This window comes from Glandiceps talaboti, chromosome 13 (assembly GCF_964340395.1).
Source record: "Glandiceps talaboti chromosome 13, keGlaTala1.1, whole genome shotgun sequence".
Taxonomy (NCBI): Eukaryota; Metazoa; Hemichordata; class Enteropneusta; family Spengelidae; genus Glandiceps; species Glandiceps talaboti.
Window position 1 is genome coordinate 16,179,102 of NC_135561.1, and position 17,122 is coordinate 16,196,223.

Below are 17,122 nucleotides of genomic sequence, written 5' to 3' on the forward strand. Positions count from 1 at the left end.
AAAATGTGTCGTTCAATTTGACCAATACTGCAAACGACCCTACACAAATAATGGTTTCTGCCATAATCCTTACTATTATTTTTGGGTCACCTGCAGGTCACGATCGCCCATAATTCTTATGTTAATTTCACTCGCTTTGTGCATAGATGGTTGGCAGGGAAGAAGACATACAAACAGCAACGCTGTGTTTTGATCGCATAGCGGAGTTTACCCTTAGGTATCACGCATGGTTTCGTCTTTTAAACACCTTAACCGTCACAAACATTGACAAATAGTGTATGTTGACGACGGGGCTTCGTAGTCTAAACGAAGGGCGGTGAAAGTCGGGAATTTTGGAGGATCTCTCATAGTCGTACCAAGTTCGGTTGGTCGTAAAAGTAAGATGACTGCGTTACTTTTACTACTAGTGTGTGCTCTACCATGTGCAATATCAATGACACTAGAAGGTAAGGACAGTCTATTCAAATTCACATTGTCCTGGCAATGATCGTAACCGAATTGCTGAAGTGACTTTCTTAATAATTAATCTTGTTCCCCCATAGTTCGCAAGCACATGCATCTGTTTCCGTACATGAAGATTTTTGAATATATTTCTTGATGCAAACCAAAGGTTTTAATTACTAGTATATTGTCAAGTTCAACTTTACACTTTTACAGCCGTTACAGCACCGAGGGTTATTGGATAAACGACAGTGGTAGTGTGAATTTTGAAATATGTTCTTTTGAAAATGGTTATAACTCATTTACTTAGAATAATAATTTTGGTATAAATAAGTGTATATAATCTTAACTTTACATTTGATCAATAGCTGACGTTGGATAGAAATTCTCTCTCCAACGTCCACGATTTGGTGTATGTGTATTTAATATGTCTTGAGATCTAGCTAAAGTGGAACCAAATTATCATGTGTATTGATTTCCTAAGTCATAAAAATACATTATTAGAAAATTATACAAAACCATTAAAACTCATTTACAATTCAATAACTAATATACTTTAATTTAAATAAACAATCAGTTAATTAATTAGCCTTTGATTAATGCTTCTTAAAAATAATTACATTATATCACTTGATTTCCTTGGCAATACTCAACACACTTTGATCCACAGGCATCATTGTACCTATTATATAGGGCAACAGTTTATAGCTGTAAAAGTAAATACCAAGGGTATTAACCCATATTCTGTATTAATCTCCCAGGATTTTCTTTTCAAAAAATAGCTAGAACTCAAAGAAACAGTTACAGTTTTGTTGGCTAGGATTTTTTTTAACACCCAGACAAGTGGCAATTCAAAGTAAACTAACATGTTAAATCATAAATTGTTGTGACAATTAACATAAAAACTAGAGTATAGTACATGGTAATTGTTGTACTGATCCAAGGCTGTCATCCTTTGGAGATAAAAAAACAACAACATGTGCACGCACGCGCGCGCGCGCACACACACACACACACACACACACACACACACACACACAATCCACGCATGCACACACAATCCACGCATGCACACACACACAGACACATACATGTGAACACTACGCGTTCACACACATGCACACACACACTCATGCACACACACACACACACACACACACACACACACACCCATTCACCATCAAATTTAACATGTCAACTATGTAACCTTAAAATAAGTTAATCTTGTTTATGATGGAATTAGTTTTTCTTTAGTCTGTTAATTCTGCTTTTCATGTTGTTATGTTACAAAATTTGTTCCATATTATTACTTATCCTCACTCTGTAATTACCTACAAAATATTCTTAATTGCACTTCTGTGAACACAATCCAGAATCTAGTCTAATAGTAATATGATGTACAAGACAATTAATTAAGTGGTACTCAAGCTTCAACTTAACTTCTTTTTAACCATTCCCATTACTTTTCATCATGACACTTAATATGACAAAAATTATAACAATATGTTGTTTTTTTGTTATTTACAGAGGAAATTCCTGACAACACACTCAAAGTTACATTTCAAAATATTGACAAAAAGAGGGTAAGTAGCAAGGTGAATTAACTGTATCTAGGCAAACATTCTCATAGCATTTCAAGTGTATCATTTTGCATGAAAGTGCGGGAGTTATAAATAGACCAAATGATGAATTCCTATAGTTTGTAATTATTGAACCAATATCAATTGTCCATTATCTAATTACCTTGTGGTAAGCTATCACCATAGTAACTGACATGGTTTACTGGAAACAAACACAGAATGCTAAAAAGTTTAAGACATTCCAAGATACAGAGGTCAGTGTTTTTGTTTAATGTTGGAGGTAAAAAATGGCTGTGTTTCCCCATTGAGTGTATGGTAATTTTGTTTGGGAACCCAGGTAAAATGACATGGGAACCCTGTTGGTAGATTTTACCTACTTACTGCCCTTAGCAAAAACACTGTAGGTCCTAGAGTTAGAACATTCACGAATAATTGTTTTTAAATGCTCAGTAATATCGCATGCCCAGACATGTATAAACATACACACCGTACTTGTCATACTAATTATTTAAACACACAGACATTCACAAAGTTTATTTAAGGGGCACAAGCTGAAGGTTTTGCTACATATTTCAACCATACTTGCAGTATTTTACTTACTGTTTAAGCATACTTAATCACCACTTGCAATTGACTGAATTCAAAACCATAGACCCTCATTGGAGGGTCTGTGCTCAAACCAAGTATGAATATATAACCCATAAATGATCCGATAATGTACATGTAATTTATGATAAATGTATGTACCAAAAAAATGTACTATGCAGTTGACTCTTCTAACAATGCCAGAAGACAATCATAATGATTGTTATAACTATAAATATTCAATTGTCTCTTGAGTAAATTGAAAGATTATAAATTCGGCTTGTGCTACTGTAAAAAGAATGACAATCTTCTAGATATTGTTTAAGACATTCTGCACTGTACAGAAGTATGAATACTAGTTGAATGTTTACAGTTACATTGTAAATGTTGATCAATATCTGATCTCTAAACATACACTATACATGTAGAACATTGTAGAGATACACAGAGACTACTGAATGTTTGCTACTGTTACTAACAACTTACAGGTATGTCTTCACTGATAGCTGTAGGGTAAAATAATACATACAAATAAGAATTTCGCATATTAGTAGATATCTTTTGTACAATTTCACATCCTCGACCATTCTCATATTGAAATGACTGGTTCTTTAACAAAATATATTTTAATCCTTGGACAAAATGTCATAATTTCTCATTTTGTATATGAATATATATTTTCTTCTCCACATCGCACTAATTTATTCATCATGTTCGTCTTTCATTCTGGACTATCAAATTGCACTGTTCAGATATTTTATCTTCTAATTTTTTTTTTTTTTTTTTTTTTACATATAATGTGTTTTTATGTTTTTATCTTCCATCTTGTAAACTAAAACCTAAAAGCTGTGCCTTTTTTTTTTATCTTGTTTGTATCTAAAGTCTGACATGGTACAAAGGTAAAATTTGATTTGTGTTTGAAATGTCAATAAAAACAATGCTGTAATCAAGACGGTTGACAGGCCTTGATGAGAAATACTGTTACAGAAAATAGAATAAGTTAGATTGTCAGAGTGGTTCTTTGTTCGTCTGGGTTTTTTTTGAATTTGCTATTTCACAATTTGCCTGGATTCTATAAATTATGTAAGAAGTCAGATTTGTTTGATGAACATCAAAGTACCTTTACTGTTTGTTGAATAAACTGATGATCCGTTAATACTCTGGTAGACTGAGCGCTAGTAATAATAATAATAATAATGATAATGTTGGTGTTTATATAGCCTTTCCCACTCTGCTCAAAGCACTTTACACAATTAGTACCCCTGGCACGGATCTCTGGCAACACAACGGCCCTGTATACTTCCTCAACTCCCCGGAGAGCATACAATCCATTGTAGCCTTTATAAGTACATAAGATTAAAGCACTCACATTGCAACCTCTATCCTACAAGGTCCCCAGTTATACACCTGGGTTGGCTAAGGCACAATCATGGTTCAAATCTTGCCCAAGGAGTTTAGCAATTCAGAAACAAACAACACCAATGGCGCTCAAACTGCAACCTGCAGATTCAAAGCTGGCCAATCTAACCATTTGCCCATCATGACTCCCAGTTCAGTCACAGAGTCCTTTTAATTAGTTCATAAATTAATGGTTGAATTATATCTTAATCTTAATTCCTACTTTCAATTCAAGCCATCATTTGATTGGAATATTCCAGATTAAAATTTGAATTATTTATATTTCCATCACCAAATATTCATCACTTTAGCTGGAATAAACTTCCTTTGTTATGTTAACATTTTGTTGCCTTGGCAACACAGTATGACAGCTATCTAAATGAGTTCCTGTCACTCGTCAATACAAATAGTTTATATCCCATGACAAAAGAATGAATGTGAAATTAATATCTTTGAATTAGTGAATAATAATCCATATTTATCTATTTTTGTTCATATATAAGAAGTAATAGAATTTCTACGAAAGACACAAAAAGGATTGAAATAATGTGAGATTTGGCAACGCTCTTGTTATTAGAATGTATGCATTTTGAGTACTTAATTTTGAACCAATAACATAATTTGAGAAGCTTTTGAACCAATAACATAATTAGATAAGCTGAGAGCTTATGACTGCAAACTGTCAGTTTTATGAACTCTATATCATCATCATTATTATACATGTATCATGTATGTATGTATGTATGTATGTATGTATGTATGTGTGTATGTGTGTGTGTGTGTGTGTGTGTGTATGTATGTATGTATGTATGTATGTATGTATGTATGTATGTATGTGTGTGTGTGTGTGTGTGTGTGTGTATGTATGTATGTATGTATGTATGTATGTATGTGTGTGTGTATGTATGTATGTATGTATGTATGTATGTATGTATGTATGTATGTATGTATGCATTGTTTGAAATTAATCAGCATGTGCTTTAATTGTAAAACTGATATCCGTAAAATGTGTTTTAATATAAAATAAAAACAGTTATGTTAGATTAAAGGAGTAGATAGAAACATGAGAATTTATGATTTACCCCACTGTTGTTATAACAACTACATTTGTATATAGATACCCCAGTACAGTTGTTACCATATGTGTAAAGTTTATGAGTTGACAGTCAATTTCAGTGTGCATCTTAACAAGTTTGTGCAGTTTCATTGATTGTTAAAATTCTCTGTAGGGATGGGGTAAGGGGGAGGGGTTTATAAAAAAAAAAGTAAGTTGAGCAAAACAGGATTTTAACAAATTTGTTAACATTTTCATTAAAGTGGTCATAGGGATGAGAAACAGGTATTTATCTGGAAATTTTAATTGATAAAACAAACCTACTTACTACTACATTTTTCTACTAGGTTTTAATAGTAGGAAATACAATGTAAAATAACATATATCAAGTCCTTGTTTGTAACTCAATAAATTGCAAAATATTGAAAAAAAATTGTAAAGTGTTTGTTATTGTACATGCAATAACAAACTTTTCACACACTTTTTAGTCTTTTGCAATTTATTGAGTTACAATCATGGATTAGTATTTCTTAGTAGAAAAATATAGTAAGGTTATTTATTTGACAAATTAAAAAAATCCAAAATAGATACCTATGATTTCAATGATTTGTCGACATCCATATGGCCACTTGTTAAGTTAAAACTGTCCTGTCAACTGAATTTCAAAACAAAGGGTTTCCATTAATGAAACAAGAGTCGCGTTTATCATGTAGTACAACCAACCACGGTAATACCACACTTTAAATGTTAACCACTACATCCTATTGCAGTTTTTCATTTAAAAAAAGACGATAGGTAATGAATTCACATAAAAGGCATTTAACTGTAAATGCTATCAGTATCAGTCAAAATAGCATTATGTTGGTAGTCAATAATAACCTGTTTTTGTGTATGTGTTGATAAGTAAAAAAAGGTGCAGACCTAGGCGTAGTCTGTGAACTGACCTATCAAGAAATGACTTGCATTGACACTATCAACCTTATGACTCCATTTACAGTATGTGTTTGTATGGCGCTGTTGTCATGACAACCATTTATCAATCTCTGCTGTGCATTCTGTGTTAGTGTTTGTATTCAGGGTGTCTACAGTACAGAACTATTATCTCACTGGAATAAAAATCAATCACTCAAACATGGTGTGAATATATATATATATATATATATATATATATATATATATATATATATATATATATATATATATATATATATATATATCTTTATATATATATATATATATATATATATATATATATATATATATATATATATATTTGTGTATAGGCACCTTTTTAATGTTTCAAATATTTGTACAAAGTGGAAATTATATACATGCATCACAGGAAATTCATGGCAGATCGATGTCAATAAAATATACAATTCTAATTATTTATTCATACCATATGGATGACATGTAACAGGAAAAAACGATTGATAAAATTGTTTGTTTTATGTAACTCCTGCAGGGTAATGGAAAACATCAAACCTGGTATAAACTGACTTGGGGTGGGGTGTCAACCCAATTGTATAAAAGGCTATTGACCTCTTCATAGCCTTACTCTAAAGCTAAATCACAGTTGCACACTTTCATGTATATAATATTAATGTATTGTGTAGCCAAGCCAATTTACCAAACTGTTTTTATGTCTAACAATTATTCCCAGTTCATTCAATTAAACCATACAATTTTGTGCTGCTGAGCATATGCACCTGGAATTTAAATTTCCTAATCAGTTAATTGCTTTGTATAATTATACAGTTGTTCATGTCATTTAAAAAGAATTTTGGACGGATGCATCTAATTCAGTGTTTTTTGCTTAAGGATATGAGAGACCCTGTAGTGTAAGAAAGGCTGAAAAATATGGTAGAATTGTATGTAACTATAATTTTACCAAAATAAATTTAATTAAAATTGGACAACACAGACCACTCTTTATGAAATGCCTGCAATGACCTAGAATAGGAAACATTAAAGTTCTCTCAATATTGGTACCCAATGAAAAGAAAACACCTAAATAGTAACTGTTTTATGTTATACTTCAGTGATTATAACCCTTGAGAATTGAAGAGATAGATAAATATTTTGTTTTACCTACTTTAAGTTTTATTACAGTGATATAAATTATCTAGTTAGATTGTTCACTTTTTCATTGTTCTCTCTTTAAACTTGGTACATTTGATTAAGAAGGCATTTCAAAGCTGATATTTCTTGAGCGACACCGTGAAGTACGGTGCAATAAAAGAAGCCATGGTTTACAAGGATGTTAAGAGGGATACTGAACCCATTTTTAATTTCATTAAGCCTCTCATGTCTGAACATATGTTTATATGAAGAACTGAAGAACCATCAGTATTGTTCTTAACGAGCAGGTCCCTACTGGTAGCGGAAAAACTAATAGCCCTGGTTTGCGAGAATGTGAAGAACATGATGAACTCCATAGTACATTTTACATGTAGTGAAATATACCAACTTGAAGGCATCAATGTTTTGTTTAGGTACATTGTGTAGTTTGCGATTGTGTTTTCACAGACATTTGTGTGCCATTGTTCAATCCTGTGTACCTGTATTCTATACAGGATTACATTAAACCCTAAACAATGGCCATGAAATCTATCATGTTGAAACCACAATTAGGATTACTGTTTGGAGGTGTAACCCTGCAGTAAAAATGTACAGGAACACAATATGTACACTACACATATTTTTCTGCCGGAGGGTGTCGGTATTCAAATCTGGCAAGGCCCCTCCTATTCCCTCCAGAATTTTAATTCATGTTTTTTTCCTTGAGATAGTCTGTTTCACACTTTATTTAAGTTACTTAAAGTGGCCACAAGCTTATTGTAAGCATATTACCCAAGTGAAAATACTTAAACAAACCACATTCCGGGATATTATTGTTTTTTAATGTCGATGACATCTTCTATAACATATTTACAAATTGTCTTCTGGCATGGTTAAACAGTTTATTGCATAGTATGAATTTCCTGAACATTTTTTGATATATATGATAAATTATGTCCTAGGATCGTTTATGGGTTATATTTTAATACCAGGTTTGAGTTCAATCAAGTGGTGCTTCAGTAAGTACAATACTGCCAGTAACTTTTAATTAAATACTCAGCAAGAGTATTCCAAAATCTGTAAAAATTTAGCTTTTGTCCCTTTAATTGGTGTAATTTTTCATACCCACATGTATATCTTTATAGTATTCTGTCTTTTACATGTGTTGATCCCACTGATAATATTTAAACCAGTATGCAATTATACTTCATTTAGTAATGATGTAAACTCTGATTAGGCTGTAATAGCGAAAACAAGATAAAATTTCCCACATTGAAAATAAAAAAGTATGATGACTTAAAAATTAGCTCAGTAAAGAGATCAAAGGATGTTATTCCCAAACGCCAAGTTGTTTGGACCATGTATATCCTATTTTACCATATTAGTCCTTCATCTAACATTGTTTTCTACACACACTGCAAACATAATTAGCATGTCTCACTCTACACTGCTAAGCTGTAAACAATATACACATGTTGTAACTATAGTACCAGTACTTGGACAACTTAACAGTTCACAGTTACATAACTATACTTACTGAAAGCCATATAGAAGTATTGTGGAATTTTTAAAATTTACACTTAGCCTTCCATAAATTTATAGTATCAAGATCTTTGTTTTTGTACATCAGAAATTTCAAGCAAGACAATTGCCAATGGACTTGATGAAATATTTATATATTTATATCTGTCTGTCATATACATGTATACATATATGTATGTTATAAGTCGTTTCTCAGAGTTTCAAGCTTCTTCAGCGATCATCAGGATCAAATTCTTGGTTGTTTTTTTGTCTGTTCTTTGGATTAAGTCTATAATGCTCTGCTATTAATATTGCATCGAGCTCTGTTCTCTCCAGGGAGACACTTATATATGTATATAAACTCAGTATATCATATATGTATTTATGTCTATACTGGAGTAAACAGTGCTCAATACATATGTATGTAGAGCGGTATAAATAACACAGTATCAAGTAATTCTACTAATAAGTATTCTTACTTGATACTGTAATAAGTATTAAGTATAAATATCAAGTAATAAGTATTACAGTAGTACAGTGTATTAGCCTCAGAACACATGACAAATTAAGAACAAAACAAATACAAAAAAATGTATATCAATTACAAAGTTCAAATAAACACTGGAAAAACACACTGCATGTACTTTTTTCTTGTCGATTAAATTTGTTAATTTAATGTAATTATGTACCAGTTGCCGATTCAGTTAGTATAAATTATCAGATCAAATAACAAGCCTTAGCTTTTGGTCTTTTAGCATTAATTACATTTAGTTTGTGTATACAGGATTTTTTACTTTATCCTTGGTTGATTTTTCTTCAATTGCCTGCTGTTGTCTTGTCAATCAGTCTGTTATTGAGTTAGTTGGTCCATTTTTTTTCAGTAATTTTAATTCATTCAAGGTCATTTAGACAAAATAAAAGTATTGATTATAATATGTCTTTTATTGTAATGAAATTAAACCATTTATACCATAGACTTGTATTATAATTATGTAATACTATTGAATGGATTGATTTGTAAGCTTGAAGGACATGGCTTGATATTCAAGCTGCACTAGTTGTAACTTGGACATTTTTAAAAAAAAGGTCAGATATAAGAAGATTTAATAAAAATCGTAATATTGTAATTTGTACACCATTGCTCAGGATTGAATCATCTAACATATTTATGTAGCAGTACACATATATCCTATCAAATACACACCTACAAATCAGCACCCCGGCTTATGAATCATAATTTGAACCAGTATTTAATTTACTATACTAATAACAATAGATAAAATAGACCTCTAATTGACATGTGCAAATGAAATCTGTTATTAGAACCTTTTATTTTAAGTAATTAATAGAAAATACATGTCAATTTATATACACAAATGTACAAATAACAACATGCCTGAAGTCCTGGACTGGTTTAGAGGCCTTTTATAATAATACTAGTTAATATTTCCTCCTAAAATACATCTTTAGAATTACTTTGAAAAAGGAAAATATAAGTAGTATATTATAAAAAGCCTCCAAAGAAGTGCTAGACTAAAGGTAATTTATTTTTTAATATTGGCATTACTTTCTATTTATTATATAAAATACAACACACCTGAAGTCCAGGACTCAGGTGTACTGGCTTTTCACAAGATGTGAGTTCATATTTTTCTCTTTCAAAGTAATTCTAAAGATGTATTTTATGTCTTTTTACTTATTTTTCAGTGGTCAAAAGATGGATCTGGTGCAATATTTCGTGATGAGGTAACCAATCTGACAAACTCTCACTGTTCACAAGTACCAGCGGACTGTTCATTGAATAGTTATAATGATACCATGTAAGTTACTCCAGTTAATTCTATAAAGAACTAATATATAGTCTCAATATAGTATTTAATTTAACTTTTGTTCCAAACACAACTTTGAAAATTTTACCTAAAATTCGAACCAACCAGTAATATTTAACAATACATTATACAGCTGTTTTGACTAATTCTAATGAACCAGTAATATTTAATAAATTATATTATACACCTGTTTTGACAAATTCTAACCAACCAGTAATATTTAATAATACATTATACACATGTTTTGACTAATTCTAACCAGCAAGTAATATTTAATAATACACTATACACATGTTTTGACTAATTTTAACCAACCAGTAATATTTGACCATATACACAGTCTGTTTTGACTCATTCTAACCAACCAGTAATATTTAATAATAACAATTATACACCTGTTTTGACTTATTCTAACCAACCAGTATTTTCCATTTTTTTCTTCCAGTCCATTTACAACAAGTAACGTCATCCTTGATCCTAGTTATCCCAAAGAAATCCTAGGAAATGATCTGGAAATGAAGTTCTATGTGACCTTGGCTGGTCAAACAGATATCAGACCTGCTGGCACAGACCATGTCATTGGTATTGAAACTTTAAAAGGTATGATACATTTTTTCACTATCTTTTTGAAATTAAAGGTATGTATTAGGCAGAATGGTCCAGCCATTGCGTCCACGTATGTAAATACTCGTTACCCACGTTGATTGTATTACATAGTGGAAACGATGCCTGGATCTTTCGATCAGGCTAGGTACATCCAAAGGTTTTAGAGCTTCATGTTTTCCCCTAATTCATGTAAAAACTACATGAACAATTGTTTTTATCAAACTACATGTATTTATATATTTTTGAATTTATAAAATTATATTAAAGGTACTTATATATGTAATGTGAAAACAATGCAATGACATAATTTATCAGAGCAGACAAATTACATCATCAAACAGTGATAACCAATATTGCGTAAGATTTATCCGTCCTCATGAAAGGTCAATGTACTATAAATGATTTTTGACATAATTTATCAGAGTAAAAACATTATATGATTGAAACAGTACATGTGCTGTATGAATTGCATCGCTAATTAAAAAAAAACCCCACATGCACAAAGTACTTCAGATTATAATGTTAAATAATCTTATGACAGCTAGAACCCCAAAACGTGCAATTGTGGGGTGTACATCATATAATTGGGGTATTTGCAGGAGGGCTTGCAGTGTTCCCAGTGTTCATCTGTATGCAGGTATAATTATTATGTTTTCGGTATAGCACATACTGCAGCACAAATTCTGCTAGTAACTGGTGCAAGTAATCAGTGATGCATATTAATGGGATGGAATAATTTGTATGACAGTGGTAAATGTTCATCATTTTTCATTACTCTGCAGACATTTTGATATCTGGTCAAGAGAGATTACAGGATGTACTGGGTTACCAACTGATGTATGTTGGTAGTACACTTGTACTGCCCCCTATAGATCATACTATGGATATCATCATGATACCGATAACATTCTGTTTACTGCTGATTGTTATTCTTATTGCTGTTATACTCTTTTGCTGCCAGTGAGTATCACTTCTGTTTTAATAAGGAAAAATAAAACAAAAATGTGTGTTTCTGATAACCCAATTGACCCCCTAGTCTAAGCCACCAACCCTAAACACTTTTTAAACATTCAAAACGAAAAGATAAGAAATCCTTTCCCCAGTGATGTCTGTACATAGTTCATCAAACTATCACAGAAGGGGTATTCTGACCTAGAGATAAAATACGATTTTCAAAAATCCTGACTTGCCTACCCTATTCTCTGAGGTCATGTTATCGGAAACACACATGCAGTTATCATTTTGCTGAATATGTATATAAAATATGCAGTTGATTAAAGTACATCTCAAGAATCCTTACCACCACCATTTGATAGGTATGTAAGTGTCAGCTTGATGTTAACACAAAGATAGACTATGTGATTGTGTATACTGAGTATTGAGTATATTGAGTAGTTACTGTTGATTGCAAGGGATCGGTATACTTAAGTGTTGAATGATATATCTATCTATTTCAACATGGAATACCAGTGTTATAGAAAATGTCTTGGTTGATGAATGAATTAATTCATTAACTGAATGAGTGAGTGAGTGGGTGGGTGGGTGGGTGGGTGGGTGGGTGAGTGAGTGAGTGAGTGAGTAAATGAGGAAATGATTGAATTGGTGATTGATTGATTGATTGTTTGACTGACTGACTGACTGACTGACTCTGTCTGTCTGTCTGTCTGTCTGTCTGTCTGACTGACTGATTGACTGACTGACTGACTGACTGACTTATTGCTTGCTTGATTGATTGATTGATTGATTGATTGATTGACTGATTGATTAACTGACTGACTTACTGATTGACTGACTGACTGAGTACAGGTGTAATAATTGAATTTGTGACTGATTGTTTGATTGATTGATTGATTAACCGATTGATTGATTGATTGATTGATTGATTGATTGATTGATAGATTAAATTAATGTTTATTGAATAATCATATGTTTCTTCAATTATTTTACAGCTCACGAGAGGAAAACAATGAATTTGAACAGATAAGAAAAAGCAGCAAAGTAAGTCCATCACCTAGTAGTATGGAAGAAGGCCAGAAGGATCCTGCTACAAATACAACATATAAGACAAAGAAAGAAAGAAAGAAAAAAGTGAAAAAGCCTAAACATGATTCTGGTCACAGTGGTGAAGATAACGACGGCTATGCACTTACACCTAGAGGAGAACCTGAAAAAGAATATAATATAAAACCACACAGTCCAGTCAAAAATGGTGAGAAGTTTAATTCAATCAAATATCATTTTCTCTGTTATTTTGCTAAATATAAGTAGAACATCATCTAATTGTGAGGCTAGTACATGTACAATGCATCTGTCTGTCTGTCTGTCTGTCTGTCTGTCGTGTCTGTGTTTGTCTATCATGTGCATGTGTCTGAGTGTGTCTGTCTAAAATGTGCATGTGTGTGTCTATCATGTGTCTGTCTATCATGTGTCTGTCTGTCTGACTGCCTGTCTCTTCGTGTGTGGTATTCAATATAACCAGGATTTTCATTTGATTATAATCTGTTTTTGTCAAACTTGTAAATTACAAAAAGATTGGAAGTACTGGTGTCTTACTCAGAAATATCATTCCCTTACAGGATCCAGCTATGACGATAACTTAGACATGAATAATTCAAAGCAATATAAAGAATATGATGGTAGTAAACATCTTGACACACAAGAACAGGAAGACCCCAAACATGCTGACCGCTACAATAGTGATGATCACGACCACAGTAGACGACACAAAAAGAAGAAGAAGAAGCACCACCGTGGTAGAAAACATCGCGATACAAGCTCAGAAACTGATCCAGAAGTTGGTTACACACAACTAGCCAGTGGCAGACTACCCCCATTATCAGAACCAGGTCTACCAACCACAGAACTGTAAATTCACAATAATGGAATCATCCATAACTAACTGTAGAACTGTAATATCACTTCCCTTCATAGTAAATAGTAGTAATGGCCTCACCCTACTACAAAATCTAATGCCACTTCCCTTTATAATAATGGAATCACCTATGACTGACTATAGAACTGTAATGTCACTTACCTTCCTAATAATGGAATTGTCCACATGCACCATGGGAATACAGTAACACTGACAAGACTATGGTAGTTTATTTTTTATGGGGTCCTTAAGCCAACAGGAATTCAATTTAACACTTTATATGTTAAAAAGTCTGATAATTCTTCATTAGACAAAAAAACATTATGTAATCCAAGTCGTAAACAATCAAAACATACGTACATTATCGCGGTAAATGTATCTTCAGTGTACAGTCGTCGTTTATTATAGTGACCTGTGACATTTTACAATAGGAATACACAAAAAGAACCATTTTCCACCCAACCCTTTCGGGCTTACACTGTTACAGGTCATTCTGATTCACAATTTTACAGTACATTAAATAAGCAGTTCAGTTGTCTAGTAAAGATATCATTTAAGTTTTATCACAACAAACCAAATATATACAAAATACGGTAGTTGGCTAATTTGTATAACAATGGTCATTTAAAGCTCAGTTGAATAAAGTTACTTTTTAATCTACACCAAAGAAGTTTTTTTGTTTAACACTACTCGAAAGAAAGCTAAAAATTGCTTTAAATATAAGCTAAACTTTGCAGTAATTTACTCAGAAAATGACAACATGTACGATATTTTCGTGGAATTTATTTCAGATCTCTAATGCTGATGCCATTGGTATAGAAATTATGAAGTTTTGGCATTTATAGATTTACTAACTTTGTGACCAGACATTCCAGATAATGACTAAAATATTCAAGATATTTCCTTGTATTTTTCAACCTATTTTCTTGTATATAAACCATAGATACCAAGACAATGTAATATCTTAATTTTAAAATGTGACATTTTTCAAATACCGGTACATTTTATTTCGTATTATTGCCAAACTCAGAACATAAATAAATTATTTACCAAGTATACTTTGACTATATCACTTATCTGTCTTCAGCTGTTATTGTGGGTCAGTGGAATGGTCAATGCCTTGGAAGCATAATACAACCATTCTCGCAAACCAGAGCTTATATTTCTTCTGCGCCACTGCAAATTGACGAATCCTCTTAGGTGGTGCCGTAAAAGAGGTTGTGGTTTATGAAGATGAATACAAAATACAGTACAATAACGGCTGAAGAAGAGTGAATGATTTAAACTAAAATATACTATTTATGCTCCGAGTTCGAAAATAATACAAATTCGGAACTAATACAAAATTATGAGTCAAGAGCAAACAACATTTTCGCTTGCATTTGCTATTTGATATTGGACACTTTAAGTTGGTATGCGTTGCTGTAAAGTGCTGGATTTTTCTTAAACTTCAACATTCAATGAATGCAGCACATACAATAACTATAGACGTTACATGTTTGTGAACACAATGGCTGTACATTTTACTTAACACACAAAATATGTATATAAATTGCAAGTCGACATCACAACTCCATGGAAATACGTCAACATACTTTCACCTACTTTCCCCCAGTACTATTTTATACAGGTTCATCGTATCAGAGAGTCACATGAAATATTTTACCTGCGTAGTATTTTTTTACTCATAACTGTACTTAGATATTTTAGATATTTCAAGAGATGTTAAATTTAGTGCTTTTTAAAAAATATGTTTATTGTTTATACTTCTCATGAGCACAACAAAAGATGTTCTATTTACTGTCTAAAAGACTTGATTGTCTCGTACCCTGGATTGAGGATTGTATGTACTTAAAGTGGCACAAGCTGAGTTTATAAGCTTTTTACTTAAAAGAAAAGTCTTGATTAAACTGTTGTAACATAATGTTAATATTGATGCATGCCCTCAATGGTATAAACTCCTCTTCTGGTGTTGTATTTGATAACATAGAAGTGGTTTCCCTCAACAGTTTTGGTATATGCACTGCATACTACCAATAATGAATGCCACCAATGTGTTTCTGTATCATGCCGTTTTTTACATTTTGTTAAGTATGCTTCAGTAAATAGAATTCTACAGGTACATTTTTATATGCAGTAAAACTAAGACCTCCACCTTAAAACAACAACAACAACAACAACAACAACAACAACAACAACAACAACAACAACAACAACTAATGTATAAACTCAGCTTATGCCCATTCTAACTGTGATCTTGTTATACCAGTTCATAATACTGCAGTACATGCATTTATAGATTTGTAGCTGTCTTAAATAATATATTTGTAAAAGTACATAAATATGTAGAAGTTTTTAAACTAAGTTCATTGTACAGTTATGCGTTTTGTATGTAAATTCAAGTCTTGTTAGCAAAACTTTCAAGTTAATTTGTCAACCCATTGTTATTTTTTATTAGTTGGATAAAGCAAAAAATATTTGCTACATTCCTGGAGGAAGATTTTGTAAGGAGACAGCAAAGTTGGTTGAAAATTTACTTAACATATTCTTAATGTTAGTGTTACGGCAATTTGATTTACATGAGGGGTGCTGACAGTGGATTAAGCTGCTATTTTCACAGTTGAGGGGTTTTCTCAGTAAATGGAACTGCTGCTGTCACATATCGGAGGTCTTTTCACTGTGAACTGCTTCCATATCATACATACTGCAAAGTAGTCTTTCAGTTTATCATACATTAAACCCTTACGTCAAAGGGGTACTGACAACAAATTAGACAGCTGCACTAACATCAGAGGGGTTCTGATGGTAGTTAGATTTACTTGGGTTCAGGGAACAGATTATGTAGACTCAGAATTTCTAAAAGTGCCATTTAAATGTTAAATAATGTAAAAGTAGTTATTGTAGTCAAAAAATATGTTTGTGTAACGTTAATCATGATTGTGTCTAGACTAAAATTTATAGTATTTATATAAAATAAACATTTCATCAATCCATAGCTTTATATTGACATAAGTCCAAAGAGTACATGACAGGTGAGGCATGCCGAGCTGATTTCCTCAGGGAGTATCTACATGTATCTTCGTGATATAGCACCCCCGAGAATTCACTTAAGATTTTTGAATAAAATATTTTCAAACAACAATCATGCACCTGTTATAGTGCCCTCTAGCAGTTA

General features: G+C 32.2%; 1 protein-coding gene across 1 annotated transcript; it reads left to right on the forward strand.

The window, feature by feature from the left end:
* The first annotated feature begins 151 nt into the window (after window positions 1-151).
* Window positions 152-16,111, forward strand: LOC144444460 (uncharacterized). The gene is made up of 7 exons (XM_078133884.1): window positions 152-446; window positions 1,969-2,024; window positions 10,348-10,460; window positions 10,915-11,069; window positions 11,858-12,035; window positions 13,025-13,284; window positions 13,652-16,111. Exons 1-7 carry the CDS (start codon window positions 383-385, stop codon window positions 13,942-13,944), a joined length of 1,119 nt encoding a protein of 372 aa, XP_077990010.1. The 5' UTR covers window positions 152-382; the 3' UTR covers window positions 13,945-16,111.
* Window positions 16,112-17,122: the final 1,011 nt, after the last annotated feature.

Coding starts and splice junctions, on each gene's coding strand:
- LOC144444460 (XM_078133884.1), top strand. CDS start 383: ATGACTGCGTTACTTTTACTACTAGTGTGTGCTCTACCATGTGCAATA. Junction 447..1,968: donor AATATCAATGACACTAGAAG/GTAAGGACAGTC, acceptor TGTTATTTACAG/AGGAAATTCCTGACAACACA. Junction 2,025..10,347: donor AAAATATTGACAAAAAGAGG/GTAAGTAGCAAG, acceptor CTTATTTTTCAG/TGGTCAAAAGATGGATCTGG.